Source organism: Taudactylus pleione, unplaced genomic scaffold (genome assembly GCF_031769625.1).
Source record: "Taudactylus pleione unplaced genomic scaffold, aTauple2 ptg000201l, whole genome shotgun sequence".
Taxonomy (NCBI): domain Eukaryota; kingdom Metazoa; phylum Chordata; class Amphibia; order Anura; family Myobatrachidae; genus Taudactylus; species Taudactylus pleione.
Genome location: NW_028284603.1, coordinates 53,490,544 through 53,506,669, shown reverse-complemented (window position 1 = coordinate 53,506,669; position 16,126 = coordinate 53,490,544). Strand labels below are relative to the sequence as shown.

Here is a 16,126-nt window from a genome sequence, read left to right as displayed (position 1 = left end):
GAATTTCTAATAGAATTTCAGTATTTATTTATATAATACTACAATGTATGACTAGATATAGTATATATAATTGGAATATATTTGTTTTACTAGTTTTATCTGGAGGTTTTTCATGCCTTTGTTCACATTTCTTAGTTTTATACATTTAGCTTATCTTATTGTCCGTGATTCAATTCAGCGCACTGTTAAGTCGGAGAATGACAGTTCTCGTGACTTTACATGGGTGTTTAGTCGCGAGAACCACCATTCTCCGACTAAAGTGCTGGCCACGAGGATGTTAGCGCATTTTTGTCGGGTTTCTCCTAGCACCCCCAGGAGGGTGCGAAAAGAAATCTTTTAGTAGGCCAAACATCAGGCTGAATTGATTAGCTCTGGTTGCTCCCTCCCAGGGCTATTCATCATTGCTTTGAATTGAATCATGGCCATGGACTTGTTCACTACCAATTATTTTTATTTCATTTACAACATATAAGATGTAAATGTCAGTGCTATAAACATTACATTGTGTGACAAAGAAATATATAAATACTAGGACATAAAGGAAAAGGTAAGTAACCACAATGACACTGAAAGCACTTACCTCAGATATTACCAGGTGTTTTCTTGGCATAGGGATCACGTCCTCAGGTACTGCCAGGTGTTTTTTTGGCATAGGGGCCATGGCCTCAGATACTGCCAGGTGTTTTCTTGGCATAGGGACCACTGCCTCAGGTACTGCCAGGTGTTTTCTTGGCATAGGGACCACAGGGGGCAGTTTATGCAGAAAGGCCCTAAAAAGAGAAAACAGACACATTTGCACCTAAAAGACTCCATGAGAATGTAACAATAGCTAAGATTAGTACAATATAATAATGTACCCATAGCTACATATTATGGTGTATTATGATTAATATTTATATAGTAATAGCTAAAAAAAATCTATTCTTATCTATAAATTATAGTAATTTTCATCATTTTACATTTCTATCCATAAATCATATTGTTACCTATTGTTCATGTGATATTGCACAAAGTACTTACTCAGAGCGTCTCATAGGACCAGTGTTACTGGAACTGGGCGCTTTGTCCTTCTGGTCCTTATGGGCTGGCACTGTGGAAAAGAATACAGAAATAGTACAGTTACTACTATGTCTGGTATATGTTTTGCATCAGTTAGTCAATGGATTATAGTTTGGAAGTGTAAACCCCTATTTGTTCCTATTGTCCCTGGGTCAGTTGCTTCCTTTGCCTAATCTGTAACTGTAAAGAGCAGCATAATGTATGTTCATACCTCCCAACCACCCAATATGGTAACTTGTGGGGTAACTACAATACGTATTGCTGTGATAAGTGCTGATAGTTAATGCACAACTATGATAAACCAACTCCTCAATCTTTTTATTATAAGATACAGAAATACCTGGAGGATGAGGGTCTTTCAGCTGCACTTTGTCTTCTCTAGCAGCCTCAGGGATTTTGTGGGGGGCACAAACACTGTTCCTCTCCACCTGCAGGAGGAAGGGTAAACAGCAGAGAGTAAGTTACTGGGCACTGGCACACTCAAAAGAAAACAGGGAGAAAAGAGATTATGGATGGGTAACCTATGTGTCCTCACACTGGGGCCTATTCATCAACCGATAAATGGCCTGGTAACCATGCGGAAACGCTAGTTTCCATATATTTAGGCTATTTATCATCAGGGGTCCTAAATGGACCACCCGATATTCAGCAAACTCCGAAAACTGAAAGTTTTTAGAGTATGCTTCCGAGAACAAGCGCCATCTTTCAGTTTTCGGAGTTTGCTGAATACCAAGGGGGTCCTATCAGACTCCTGATGAAGAATGGCCCGGTAACTTAAATATGAAGAAACTAGCGTTACCGCATGGTTACCGGGCTATGTATCGTTTGATGAATAGGTCCCTTAAACTTTTAATTACATGGTACAATAGTGTTCACTCTAGCTTCGGCGGCAGGCAGGGCACCGGAGCTAGAGAGAGCACCTTTGTGCGCGTGCCTTTGCGTCCGAAAAGCGGTCGTGGCCATTGAAACGAGGGCATGTGTATAAGACGCATCCCCTTTTTGTCATTCTTGGGGGCGTGCCCGGCACTTTTTGCCAGGCAGCCCCCAAGCTCTGCAGACAGGGAGAATAGATGACGGGCGCATGCGCCCAGCGTCTATTCTCCGGCAGTGACAGGGTCACCGCACATTTCTCCACCAGCGGGACACTGCGACCCGCGGGTGAAGACGGCACCTGCAGGCTGTGAGGGCAGGGCGCTTTTTGCCCTCCAGAAGGAGGGCAGGGTGCCACGCCCCGCTGAAACAGCCTAGCGTGTATGCTAGTACAAGAATACCTGGGGGACGAGTCTCAGCTGAACATTGATTTTTCTTGCACCCTCAGGGATCTTGTGGGCCAGAGTCAGATGGTGCGCCTTCACCTGCAAGAGGAAGGGTGACAGCAGAGAGTTAGTTACTGGGCACCAGTAGAATTTCAGTATTTAACTATATAATACTACAATGGATGACTAGATACATATAATTGTAATAAATTAGTTTTACTAGTTTTATCTGGAAGTTTTTCATACCTTTGTTCACATTTCTATATTTAGCTTATCTTATTGGCCACAATTCAATTCAGCGCGGTGTTAAGTCGGAGAATGGCGGTTCTCGCAACTTAACATGAGTGTTTAGTCACGAGAACCGGCATTCTCCAACTAAAGTGCCATCCGCAAGGCTGCTAACGCACTTTTGTCTGGTTTCTCCTAGCACCCCCAGGAGGGTGCGAGAAGAAATCCTTAAGTCGAGCCAAACATCAGGCTGAATTGATTAGCTCTGGAGCTCCCTCCCAAGGCTATTCATCATCGCTTTGATTTGAATCGCGGCCATGGACTTGTTCACTACCAATTTATTTTTATTTCATTTACAACATATACGATGTAAATGTCAGTGTAATAAGCATTACATGGTATGAAAAAGAAATATATAAATGGACATAAAGGAAAAGGTAAGTAACCACAATGACACGGAAAACACTTACCTCAGGTATTGCCAGGTGTTTTCTTGGCATAGGGATCATGGCCTCAGGTACTGCCAGGTGTTTTTTTGGCATAGGGACCACGGCTTCAGGTACTGCCAGGTGTTTTTTTGGCATAGGGACCACAGGGGACAGTTTATGCTGCAAAGCCCTAAAAAGAGAAAACAGACACATTTGCACCTAAAGGACTCCATGAGAATGTAACAATAGCTAAGATTAGTACAGTATAGTAATGTACCCATAGCTATATATTATGATGTATTATGATTCACATTTATATAGTAATAGCTAAAAAAAATACTTAATCACAATCTATTCTTATCTATAAATTATAGTATTTTTCATAATTTTAGATTTCTATCCATAAATCATATTGTTACTTATTGTTCATGTGATATCTGCACAAAGTACTTACTCAGAGCGTCTCATAGGACCAGTGTTACTGGAATTGGGTGCTTTGTCCTTATGGTCCTTATGGGCTGGCTCTGTGGAAAAGAATATAGAAATAGTACAGTTACTACTATGTCTGGTATATGTTTTGCGTCAGTTAGTCATTGGATTATAGTTTGGAAGTGTAAATCCCTATTTGTTCCTATTTTTCCTGGGTCATTTGCTTCCCTTGCCTAATCTGTAACTGTACAGACCAGCATATGTACACACCTCCCAACCACCCAACATGGTAACTTGTGGGGTAACTACAATATGTATTGCTGTGATAAGTGATGATGCAGATAGTTAATGCACAACTATGATAAACCGACTCCTCAATCGTTTCATTATAAGATACAAAAATACCTGGAGGATGAGGGTCTTTCAGCTGCACTTTGTCTTCTCTTGCAGCCTCAGGGATCTTGTGGGGGGCACAAACATGGTTCCTCTCCACCTGCAAGAGCAAGGGTAAACAGCAGAGAGTAAGTAACCTGGCACCGGCACACTCAGAGAAAACAAGAAGACAAGAGATTCTGTATGGGTAACCTACGTGTCCTCACACTGGGGCCTATTCATCAACCGATAAATGGCCTTGTAACCATGCGGAAACGCTAGTTTCCATATATTTAGGCTATTCATCATCAGGGGTCCCAATTGCACCACCTGATATTCAGCAAACTCCGAAAACTGAAAGTTTTTAGAGTTTGCTTCCGAGAACAAGCGCCATCTTTCAGTTTTCGGAGTTTGCTGAATACCAAGGGGGTCCTATCAGACCCCTGATGAAGAATGGCCCGGTAACTTAAATATGAAGAAACTAGCGTTTCCGCATGGTTACCGGGCCATGTATCAGTTGATGAATAGGTCCCTTAAACTTTTTATTACATGGTACAAGAATACCTGGGGGACAAGTCTCAGCTGAACATTGATTTTTCTGGCACCCTCAGGGATCTTGTGGGCCAGACTCAGATGGTGCGCCATCACCTGCAGGAGGAAGGGTGGATAGCAGAGAGTTAGTTACTTGGCACTGGCACACTCAGAGAAAACAGGGAGAAAGCAGATTATGTATGGATGGGTAACCTACGTGTCCTCAAACAGACATGTAATACCACAGGTGTAGCTTTTATGACTGAGCCTGTAGTATATATTTCTAACATATTTTAATTGGCAGTTGAATTTCTAATAGAATTTCAGTATTTAATTATATAATACTACAATGGATGACTAGATATAGTATATATAATTGGAATAAATTAGTTTTATCTGGAGGCTTTTCATGCCTTTGTTTAAATTTTTTAGTTTTATATATTTTATCTTATCTTATTAGCCGTGATTCAATTCAGCGCACTGTTAAGTCGGAGTATGGCGGTGCTCGCCACTTAATATGGGTGTTTAGTCGCGAGAATCTGCATTCTCCAACTAAAGTGCCGGCCGCAAGGCTGCTAGCACACTTTTGTCGGATTTCTCTTCGCACCTCCAGGTGGACTAGATTTTTGCAAGATCATTTGTATTACAAGAAAGCTATTTTTCCTTTCTCATATTGTGTATAAATTGTGACACTTGTGGAATAATATAAGATGTAAATGTCAGTGTAATAAGCATTACATTGTATGACAAAGATATATAAATACTAGGACATAAAGATAAAGGTAAGTAACCACAATGACACTGAGAGCACTTACCTCAGGTATTGCCAGGTGTTTTCTTGGCATAGGGACCACTGGTTCAGGTACTGCTAGGTGTTTTCTTGCCAGTGGGTCCACGGCCTCAGGTACTGCTAGGTGTTTTCTTGGCATAGGGACCACGGCCTCAGGTACTTCCAGGTCTTTTCTTGGCATAGGGACCATGGATGACAATTTAGGCAGCAAAGCCCTAAAAAGAGAAAACAGACACATTTGCACCTAAAGGACTCCAAGAGAATGTAACAATAGCTAAGGTTAGTATAATATAATAATGTACCCATAGCTACATATTATGGTGTATTATGATTAACATTTATATAGTAATAGCTAAAAAAATACTTCCTAACACTCTATTCTTATCTATAAAATATAGTAATTTTCATCCTTTTACATTTCTATACGTAAATCACATTGTTACTTATTGTTCATGTGATATTGCACAAAGTACTTACTCAGAGCGTCTCATAGGACCAGTGTTACTGGAACTGGGCGCTTTATCCTTCTGGTCCTTATGGGCTGGCTCTGTGGAAAAGAATACAGAAATAGTACAGTTACTACTATGTCTGGAATATGTTTTGCTTCAGTTAGTCAATGGATTATAGTTTGGAAGTGTAAATCCCTATTTGGTCCTATTTTTCCTGGGTCATTTGCTTCCTTTGCCTAATCTGTAATTGTACAGACCAGCATATGTACACACCTCCCAACCACCCAACATGGTAACTTGTGGGGTAACTACAATATGTATTGCTGTAATAAGTGATGATGCAGAAGGTTAATGCACAACTATGATAAACCGACTCCTCAATCGTTTCATTATAAGATACAAAAATACCTGGAGGATGAGGGTCTTTCAGCTGCACTTTGTCTTCTCTTGCAGCCTCAGGGATTTTGTGGGGGGCACAAACATGGTTCCTTTCCACCTGCAAGAGCAAGGGTAAACAGCAGAGAGTAAGTAACCTGGCAACGGCACATTCAGAGAAAACAATGAGACAAGAGATTCTGTATGGGTAACCTACGTGTCCTCACACTGGGGCCTATTCATCAACCGATAAATGGCTTTGTAACAATGCGGAAACGCTAGTTTCCATATATTTAGGCTATTCATCATCAGGGGTCCCAATTGCACCACCTGATATTCAGCAAACTCCGAAAACTGAAAGTTTTTAGAGTTTGCTTCCGAGAACAATCTTTCAGTTTTCGGAGTTTGCTGAATACCAAGGGGGTCCTATCAGACCCCTGATGAAGAATGGCCCGGTAACTTAAATATAAAGAAACTAGCGTTTCCGCATGGTTACCGGGCCATGTATCATTTGATGAATAGGTGCCTTAAACTTTTTATTACATGGTACAAGAATACCTGGGGGACAAGTCTCAGCTGAACATTGATTTTTCTGGCATCCTCAGGGATCTTGTGGACCAGACTCAGATGGTGCGCCATCACCTGCAGGAGGAAGGGTGACAGCAGAGAGTTAGTTACTTGGCACTGGCACACTCAGAGAAAACAGGGAGAAAGTAGATTATGGATGGGTAACCTACGTGTCCTCACACAGACATGTAATACCACAGGTGTAGCTTTTATGACTGAGCCTGTAGTATATATTTCTAACATATTTTAATTGGCAGTTGAATTTCTAATAGAATTTCAGTATTTAATTATATAATACTACAATGGATGACTAGATATAGTATATATAATTGGAATAAATTAGTTTTATCTGGAGGCTTTTCATGCCTTTGTTTACATTTTTTAGTTTTATATATTTTATCTTATCTTTTTAGCCGCGATTCAATTCAGCGCACTGTTAAGTTGGAGTATGGCGGTGCTCACCACTTAATATGGGTGTTTAGTCGTGAGAATCGGCATTCTCCAACTAAAGTGCCGGCCGCAAGGCTGCTAGCGCACTTTTGTCGGATTTCTCTTCGCACCCCCAGGTGGACTAGATTTTTGCAAGATCATTTGTATTACAAGAAAACTATTTTTCCTTTCTCATATTGTGTATAAATTGTGACACTTGTGGAGTAATATAAGATGTAAATGTCAGTGTAATAAGCATTACATTGTATGACAAAGATATATAAATACTAGGACATAAAGATGAAGGTAAGTAACCACATTGACACTGAGAGCACTTACCTCAGGTATTGCCAGGTGTTTTCTTGGCATAGGGACCACGGGTTCAGGTACTGCCAGGTGTTTTCTTGACAATGGGTCCACGGCCTCAGGTACTGCTAGGTGTTTTCTTGGCATAGGGACCACGGCCTCAGGTACTGCCAGGTGTTTTTTTGGAATAGGGACCACAGCCGCAGGTACTGCCAGGTGTTTTATTGGTATAGGGACCATGGCCTCAGTGATTGCCAGGTGTTTTTTTGGCATGAGGGCCACGGCCTCAGGTACTGCCAGGTGTTTTTTTGGCATAGGGACCACGGCCTCAGGTACTGCCAGGTGTTTTATTGGCATAGGGACCATGGCCTCAGTGATTGCCAGGTGTTTTTTTGTCATGAGGGCCACGGCCTCAGGTACTGCCAGGTGTTTTGCTGGCATGGGGACCTCGGCCTCAGGTACTTCCAGGTCTTTTCTTGGCATAGGGACCATGGATGACAATTTAGGCAGCAAAGCCCTAAAAAGAGAAAACAGACACATTTGCACCTAAAGGACTCCAAGAGAATGTAACAATAGCTAAGGTTAGTATAATATAATAATGTACCCATAGCTACATATTATGGTGTATTATGATTAACATTTATATAGTAAAAGCTAAAAAAATACTTCCTAACACTCTATTCTTATCTATAAAATATAGTAATTTTCATCCTTTTACATTTCTATACATAAATCATGTTCATGTGATATTGCACAAAGTACTTACTCAGAGCGTCTCTTAGGACCAGTGTTACTGGAACTGGGTGCTTTGTCCTTATGGTCCTTATGGGCTGGCTCTATGGAAAAGAATACAAAAATAGTACAGTTACTACTATGTCTGGTATATGTTTTGCTTGTTAGTCAATGGAATATAGTTTGGAAGTGTAAACCCCTATTTGTTCCTATTGTTCCTGGGTCAGTTGCTTCCTTTGCCTAATCTGTAACTGTAAAGATCAGCATATGTACACACCTCCCAACCACCCAACATGGTAACTTGTGGGGTAACTACAATTTGTATTGCTGTGATAAATGGTGATGCAGATAGTTAGTGCACAACTATGATAAACAGACCCCTCAATCTTTTCATTACAAGAAAAAAGAATACCTGGAGGTTGAGAGTCTTCCAGCTGCACTTTGCTTTCTCTTGCAGCCTCAGGGATTTTGTGGGGGGCACAAACACGGTTCCTCTCCACCTGCAGGAAGAACGGTAAACAGCAGAGAGTTATGCTGGGTACACACTGGCCGATCAATTGATCGGACAATATACCTGCTGGCCGTCGGCCAGTGTGTACAGACGATATGTCTGTGAACTGTGTTGTTCACAGCGGATGGACAGATATGTCAGCAGATATATGAGATCTGTCCATCGGTAAGTGTGTACAGACCGCCCGTACACACACAGTGGCAGCCGTGGGGAGGGGGGCGGCCCCGATCTGCCTCCCTGCCAGCGGGACCAGCGGCTGCCAGATAGATGATGGCTGTTTAATGTGTCTGAACGACCATCATCTACATATATATTTGCAGATCACTTGATCTGCAGATATATGTTTTAGGTGTGTACCCACCTTTAGTTGCTGGGCACTGGCACAATCAGAGAAAACAGGGAGACAGGAGATTATGGATGGGTAACCTACGTGTCCTCACACAGACATGTAATACCTCAGGTGTAGCTTTTATCACTGATTGAGCCTGTAGTAGATATTTTTAACATATTTTAATTACCAGCTGAATTTTCAATAGATATGTTCATAATGTTTGTTTTATATAATAATAAATCCCTTGTTCCACCACAGTTATACCCAGTAACATAGATAAATATGCAGTTACCCCTTGGGGGCTGCTCACCAGTGTTTTGATGTGCTTGGCCTTGCTCCCGTAGGTGAGTGTGCTGCGAGAGTCTTCATAGGCAGCATCCGCAGGGCTGATGTGTGTGATCATCACCATTCTGCTCCTGCCACTCAGTGCGCCCTGTGATAGATAACGCTCTGGTTACAGGGGAGATCACTGAGGAATCCTTACACATTGTAATGAGCAGTTTATAGAACTACTACTATTGTTTTATGCTGTTTGTGAGAAACAAATGATTGCACTAATTACTAATATCATGGTTGATTGCAGCTATTGGGCCAAATGTAATAGGGTGAGAGTTTAGAAAATGTGAGAGTTTAGCAGTGAACTCTCACATTGTTTGAGTTTTATCTTCAAAATGGGAAAACATCTGAATGAGATTTTAAATCGTGAGAGTTTTCTAAGTCTAAACAAACATGCAAGTTCGCTCTGTTACTTTGTTTTTGGACTATATTACATTGGCAAAGTTTAAAAAGTGTCAGAAACTCTCACTCTTCTAAACTCTCACCCTATTACATTTGGCCCATTATCTGAGACAAAACAACAGAACTTTGGGTTAGGAACAATATTCCTGATGACTGGGGTTCAGGCATAGATGCTGTGGCCACATCCACTGTACACAGGACCTCAGCATTTACAATGGGGGTTGGACACACCCTCATAGACTAGATCACATACCCCTTTAGTACCAGGGCATAATAAAGTCTCTTAATGGCCCTGTTTGATAACTCACATTCATATTCCTAAATGCTTATATCCCAAAAAGCTATCTAAGAAGTGACTAATGCTACTTATACATCAGCTATGGGTGTATCCCGGGGCTTATTAAGAGATGTCAGTTCGTTGATGGCAGCCGAGGAGAAAGGAGGGGGAGTGAACACGGGCCCCCTCCTCTCTCCCCGGTCCCCTAATCTCTCCCTGGCTGCCGTCAGCGAACTGACAGCAGCAGTAGGCTCTGGGCACTAGAGTGTGTCCTGAGTCTACTGCGCATGTGTAAATGACCAGGAAAATGGCGCATCAGCTATTTTCTGGTAACTTCCTACTGTACATGCGCAAAACGCCAGAAAAATAGCGCTACTCCGTGGGACTTAGGAGTGGTAAGTATGAAAAAAAAAAAAATGGTTGCTGGGTGTGCAGTGCGAGCCCCCCCTAAACCGCACACCCTGCACCAATTATAAATAAGCCTCTCGGTATATCTATAATGGGAGCAGGGTATATGGGTTACATGTCCAGTGGTCTCACACCGCACCCTGCACTCATAACTTATACTTAACAATGCTGCTGTAATAACCAATGTAGTCACCGGGAAAATTACATGGGTGCCATATTTCCAAAGTTCTGCACATGCCCAGTAGAAAGCTCAGTGCCAGACTATAATTAGTGCATGTGCCTGTAAGAGAAGGGGGAGGGCGGCATGGAGACTGCACACGGGGCCCTTCTCTCTTATTACTGTCCCTGACATCAGGTACAGTTGTATTGTCATATGTCTGTAGGAAATCTCATAGTAATAACATACCTTTAGCAGCCAGGTCAATTTGCTGTCCCGATAATTGATATGGATGCCTGGTCTCTTGCGTAGCGCCGTAATGCAGTTCCTTAGGGCCAGAAGGGAGCGGTTTATGTAGCCACTTTCTTTCATGGTTTGGCCAGTGTTCTTAGTCTGATATAGAAATAGAAAAGATAATGTAGACACATCTGACTTCAGGTGTGAATGTGGTACAAACACATAAACTATGATTAAACTAATTACACAATTTACTCCATTTGTGTCCTACAGTAAGACAGTGACTCCCATTCACCTTTATATTAGTTAGTGATATTGGTAGAAATGCTTTTCTTACTGCTTGTAATTTAGCCTAAGCTACTAAAGAAAACAAAATGTAATTCAATTATTAGTATCATTAAATTGATACTAGGTTATGTTATTAATTAAAAAATAACTTTAATCAAAATGTTATATAATTTGTTACGAGTAAGGTCTCAGTGGGTGGGGGTCACAGAAATAAATGTATGTAACTAAGAGGGAGGTGGCCGGTAACAGATTGGGAATCACAGCTCTAAGAGGAGAAAGGTCACACTTAGGAAGTACTACAAACACAAGAAGAAAGTGCTATACACATGAAAGGCTCTGTTACAGCCCCCTAAAAAGAGCTATTTATACTACAAAAAGATATAAAACAAACTACAATGTTCATAAGAGATTTAATCAAAGAAAAGAGCTTACATTACATGCCACCTCATAAAACAGAACAATGACTACCCTAGGACTACTCAGCTCTCTGATAATTATACAGATAATGGATGTCATTTACGTTACACACTGCAAGAGCAGCTTTGGTCTCGCCATACACCTCAAGTTGTGCAAGCAGAGCCGTAACTAGCTATGGGCCACCGGTGCCGCGTCCACCCAGACAAGCTCTGCGTGGACTATCTGTGCTCACTGGTGCAAAACCAAAGCATTTAGCATAGTGCAGTAACCTGCTACAGATGTGCCTCATAGCTCTAGCCTCCTTGCGCGTTAAACAGCCCTTATAGTCTCGCCATGCCATGGCGTGACTGGGTAGTGCCAAGCATCTTTTTGTGCAACTTTTTACCTTCAAATGCATTTAATTATTTGCACAGTGATGTGAATAAGAGGCACAAGCAGCTTCTGCCAGATTAAAATGATATGCAGCATGCCTATATTCTGTTTGCGACTGCGTGTGTGTGTATGTGTGTATATGTGTGTATATGAGTGTGCTAGTGTGTATGTGAGTGTGTGTATGTGTATATGTGTGTTAGACTGTAAGGGGAAAATTTACTAAAGTGAGAGTTTTTAGAAGTGGAGATGTTGCCCGTAGCAATCAATCAGATTATACTTAACATTTAACTAGCACCTTCTAGAAGATAATAGTGAGAATCCGATTGGTTGCGATTACGCATGCAGTCTGACTGCAAAGATATGCTAATCCTCTGCGATCACTATGCCATCGCAGCACAACATAAGGACGCCCACCTTACCTTACACACATCCATAATACTTAGCAAGACTGCGAAACCATCGGTAACATCGAGTACAATCGCGGCCTTGTGCACACTTGCACAAGCTCTGACCTTACTCAGGAATTGCTAACCTCATGGCATGCAGTGAGTACACAAGCTGCATATGGCATGAACACTGCAGAAGGATAGCAAACTAACGATATTTACCTCTTTGGCATTGCAGGGGAAATACAAAGAAATGATAATGATATGTAAAATACAAGTGATACCTGGCATGCGCGCTCTGATCCCGCCAGGTCTACCATGTACAGCCGACCCGTGCACACTCCATCACTGCTCGTCTGCTTTACGGTGACTTGTACAACAGCATGGGAGCGGGATGAGTTCTTATTGGCAGCTGTGGCTGCCTTAGAGCGGCGCTTATTCCCTTTAGTCAGTAATGCGATGGCCTGAAAAAGAAAATAATATAGATGCACCAACGCTCTTGTGGTTACACAAAACAACGCATAAAGTTACACTTACCCATGGGTTATAGCTACAGGAGGGTCACTACACCTGCGATCACATTCTCATGGGCTCTACTTATTAATTCACATATTAATGGTTTTTTTGCAGACAGCAACCCTGATTGTATTAGTCTGTACTTATATACAGTAACTTATTGTATCCCCCTTGTTCAGTGTTGAGGAATCCCTTGTGGTCAGTGGCATCCCTCCCCGCGGTGACACCCGGTGTGGGGAGGAATGCCATGGGCACGGCCCAGCCACGCGCCGACGCAAAGGGGGTGTGGCATTGGGTAGGTGGTGTGGTTTCTGGGAAGTGAGCTTGGCCTCGCTGCCCAAACCTCCCCGGTTCGTGGTTATCAATGGAGTGGTGGGGGGTGCTGGAAGTTCAGGTAGTGCTTGCTCCCTCACAGTGTCAGGAGCCAAGTGCTGCACTCAATGCTACAGTGCAGTACTTGGCTCCTGTCACTGAGGTAGAATCTGCACTTTGGTGTCATCCCTCGGTGGGTGACGCCCGGGTGCGGCCTGCTCCCCCCGCACCAACCTTGTGACGCTACTGCTAGTGGTGCTTATAAATAAAAGATGATAATAATAATATAGACAGGGATAACTAGTGGTGGAGCATGGATGCTGCATAAGGGCAGCACAGACTAATGATAGTCACCTCCTCAGGACTGCAGGGGAAGAACTCTGCAATCCCTTCTATCTTGGTGTTGCCGTAGGGATCCTCTCTAAGGTTCAAACATCCAGAGGACGGTCTTAGCAGATCCCGAACGGTTTCATTGTAGACCTGAAAATGTAATGAAGGAATAATCACTCTCTGCAATACAAACACGACAAGTGCGTAATCCACATTTACTCTCTGGAAAGGGCATGTGTCACTTGTGGTTCTCCAGATGCTGCATATCATAAAGAAAAGGTTTTCTGGGTCAGTACATACATGGCAGGGGTCCAGCTTAGCTTTCAGTACTGCATCAGTCCCCATACATTCTCAAAAAAGCAGAGCAGGGGGTCTTAGTTACCCCCTTAAATTTTGTTATGTGGCCTGGTGATTGCTAGTAATGCCCGATTACACATGTACGGGAATCACTTACATTTGGGCACATACAGTATGTGCATAGAATGTACGTAAGGAGGACACATAAAAAGCTTATTTCATGCATTTTTGGGGGCTAGAATCATCTGAAGATGCATCCAGCTGAAATACAGCATTTGCTGCAGGTGTATGTCAGGTGTAATAAGTGTGTATAGTGCACAATAACACAGAGATGGTGTAGAGATCTGGATTGATAGTGTTATTAGTAAATTGTAAAGTAGCATTACCCTATTTCTACACAATTAATAAATGCTTAAATGCTTAAGTGACATGTCCCATATAGTGTTAACAGATACAGTGATTGCAGATAAAATAAAATTATTTTAAATTCTCTCTCCTTCTGCCTGTTCCCATATTGCCCACTCTTCAATATCTCCCTCTCATCAGGCACTGTCCCCTCTGCATTCAGGCATGCCCTTGTCCCCCAATATTAAACAACCTACCCCTGATCCTAGCACTCTCTCCAACTACCGACTCATCTCTCTAATTCCTTTTGCCCACAAACTCCTTTAGCGTATTGTTTACAACTGCATTACCAGCTTTATTTCCTCCCACTCCCTGAATGACCCATTTCTGGCTTCCATACTCTCCACTCCACTGAAACTGCCCTGATGAAACTCAGCAATGACCTCCTTGCTGCCAAGTCCAAGCACCATTACTCTCTGCTCATGCTCCTCGACTTCTCTGCTGCTTTTGACACTGAGGACCACTCTCTCCTCCTGCAAATCCTTCAGTCCTTTGGACACTGCCCTCTCCTGGCTGTCCTCCTACCTCTCTGACTGCTCCTTCTTTGTCTCCTCTCATGACTCCACTCCCCCCTCCCCAATTCCACTAACAGTAGGTGTCCCCCAAGATTCTGTTCTTGGACCTCTCCTATTATCCCTCTATATATCTTCTTTAGGTGAACTCATTGGCTCTTTTGGCCTCCAATATAATCTCTATGCCGATGGTACTCAGATCTACCTCTCCTCCCCCTCTCTCCTCACTCATGTCTCCAAATGTGTCTCTGCTATCAGTCCATAAAATGCTGCATCCATATAAAGATTAATAATGTCACATAATCCTCACATATTTACCTCAGCATATGACAACGAAACAGAGAATTTATTCTGCCCTCTCTGCACCTCGATGGTCTTATATAGATCTTTCAGAGTATGAAATATCACTCCGGGCTCATGACCATTGCCCATCATTGTAAAGGTCTTCCCGGTGCCTGTGATAAATATATAGGTATTAGGCATACACTCACTGACGTTACAAGAAAGAATGGCAGATATGTAATTATACAATGTGTCATGTCAGTAATGAACAGTGATAGACATCATGTGACTAAGCCAATATTCATCAGGTTGCTGCTCATCAGTTCACTCTCTCAGGGATGTCACTGCTTGTTAGTAAATGGGTAGACTGTGCACTATTGCAGATTTGTTTTGTCCATAAACGCTGCCTCCACATTTGGTGATGGGTGCACCTTGGGGGTCACTCAGACCCGCTCGCGAGCGGCAGTACGCTCGCAAGCGGGTCGATGTTCCCCACTGCGCATGCGCACGACGGAGGAAGCTCTGTCGTGCGTATGCGCGAGACCCGGGGAGCGACGGGCTTTCCATCACTCCGGGTCTCGCACCAAAGGGGGCGTGCTGTCGATGTTGGTTGATAGCACGCCCCCTTTGGTGGGCGTGCCGGGGACGTGCCTGCCAGACAGAGACGTTCCCATGGGAACGCCTACCGTCTCAAGCCGGCCCCACTGACATCACTAGTGATGTCAGTGGGAGTGATTTTGGCTCTGATAGAGCCCAAATCACTCCAGGGCTTGCGGCAGCGAGACCCTACCGCAGGGCCTCCGTCGCAAGCCCGATGGTCGCGATGGTCTTGACCATCGCGACCATCATCATGGACGCTCGCTATAGCTGTGGATGGTCACCCACAGCTATATGAGCGTCCAGGAGGCCGCTCCATTTTCATGGAGGAGGGCCCTGATTCAGAGCGAGCGCTCTGGTCAGAGCGTTCGGCTCTGAATCAGGCCCCTAGTCCCTGGTCACTGAGAGTTAGAAGCAGCAGTACCCACAGCCTATTACAAGCTGACAATGTAACAATTAAAATGTAAACATCATTTAAGATGCTATATAAAAATCTAATATATGCACATTTGGGAGCTTTTTATTCAACACAAAACAACATTGTGACACGGTTATGTGATCCAATACAATTTTACCAGCACTACCACACTTGTCACCATTCTCATGCTATTACCATGCCCCAAATAGAAGAGTTATCCTTAAGAACTATGACTTGTGCCCTTATTGGATGTTTTCAGTTCAAATGTTCATCTATTATCCTGTATCTGTCATCACTATACTGAGGATTCAGTGCTCAGACCCGGATTGTGCCATGTACCTAACGCCTCACTTTCTGGAACCACCTGAATAATTACACAGCCCG

At 43.0% G+C, this 16,126-nt stretch overlaps 3 protein-coding genes and 1 long non-coding RNA gene across 5 annotated transcripts in view; 1 reads left to right on the top strand and 3 right to left on the bottom strand.

Annotated features, from left to right (window-relative positions):
• Positions 1–16,126, top strand: part of ACOXL (acyl-CoA oxidase like) — a 549,975-nt gene that overhangs the window by 280,340 nt on the left and 253,509 nt on the right. The gene's annotated exons all lie outside the window — the stretch shown is intronic.
• Positions 483–4,417, bottom strand: LOC148518407 (uncharacterized). The gene is made up of 9 exons (XM_088477435.1): positions 4,337–4,417; positions 3,806–3,893; positions 3,426–3,495; positions 3,014–3,161; positions 2,331–2,414; positions 1,400–1,487; positions 1,021–1,090; positions 674–770; positions 483–488 (listed from the first exon to the last, which is right to left on the bottom strand). The coding sequence occupies exons 1-9, from the start codon at positions 4,415–4,417 to the stop codon at positions 483–485; spliced, it is 732 nt and encodes a 243-aa protein (XP_088333561.1).
• LOC148518406 (uncharacterized) lies at positions 5,168–6,009 on the bottom strand. The gene is made up of 3 exons (XR_015878998.1): positions 5,951–6,009; positions 5,571–5,640; positions 5,168–5,308 (listed from the first exon to the last, which is right to left on the bottom strand). It is a non-coding gene; the product is annotated as an uncharacterized LOC148518406 (long non-coding RNA).
• Positions 7,338–9,171, bottom strand: LOC148518405 (uncharacterized). The gene is made up of 5 exons (XM_088477434.1): positions 9,104–9,171; positions 8,364–8,451; positions 7,986–8,055; positions 7,640–7,736; positions 7,338–7,347 (listed from the first exon to the last, which is right to left on the bottom strand). Exons 1-5 carry the CDS (start codon positions 9,169–9,171, stop codon positions 7,338–7,340), a joined length of 333 nt encoding a protein of 110 aa, XP_088333560.1.

Excerpts from the sequence above, each read along its gene's own strand:
- LOC148518407 (XM_088477435.1), bottom strand. The coding sequence starts at position 4,417 with ATGGCGCACCATCTGAGTCTGGCCCACAAGATCCCTGAGGGTGCCAGA. Across the intron at positions 1,488-2,330 it reads AGCTGAGACTCGTCCCCCAG|GTGGAGAGGAACAGTGTTTG; the intron begins GTATTCTTGTAC and ends TTCCTCCTGCAG. Across the intron at positions 1,091-1,399 it reads GAAAGACCCTCATCCTCCAG|TGCCAGCCCATAAGGACCAG; the intron begins GTATTTCTGTAT and ends TCTTTTCCACAG.
- LOC148518405 (XM_088477434.1), bottom strand. The coding sequence starts at position 9,171 with ATGCTGCCTATGAAGACTCTCGCAGCACACTCACCTACGGGAGCAAGG. Across the intron at positions 8,452-9,103 it reads CCAAGCACATCAAAACACTG|GTGGAGAGGAACCGTGTTTG; the intron begins GTGAGCAGCCCC and ends TTCTTCCTGCAG. Across the intron at positions 7,737-7,985 it reads GGTCCTAAGAGACGCTCTGA|GGCTTTGCTGCCTAAATTGT; the intron begins GTAAGTACTTTG and ends TTCTCTTTTTAG.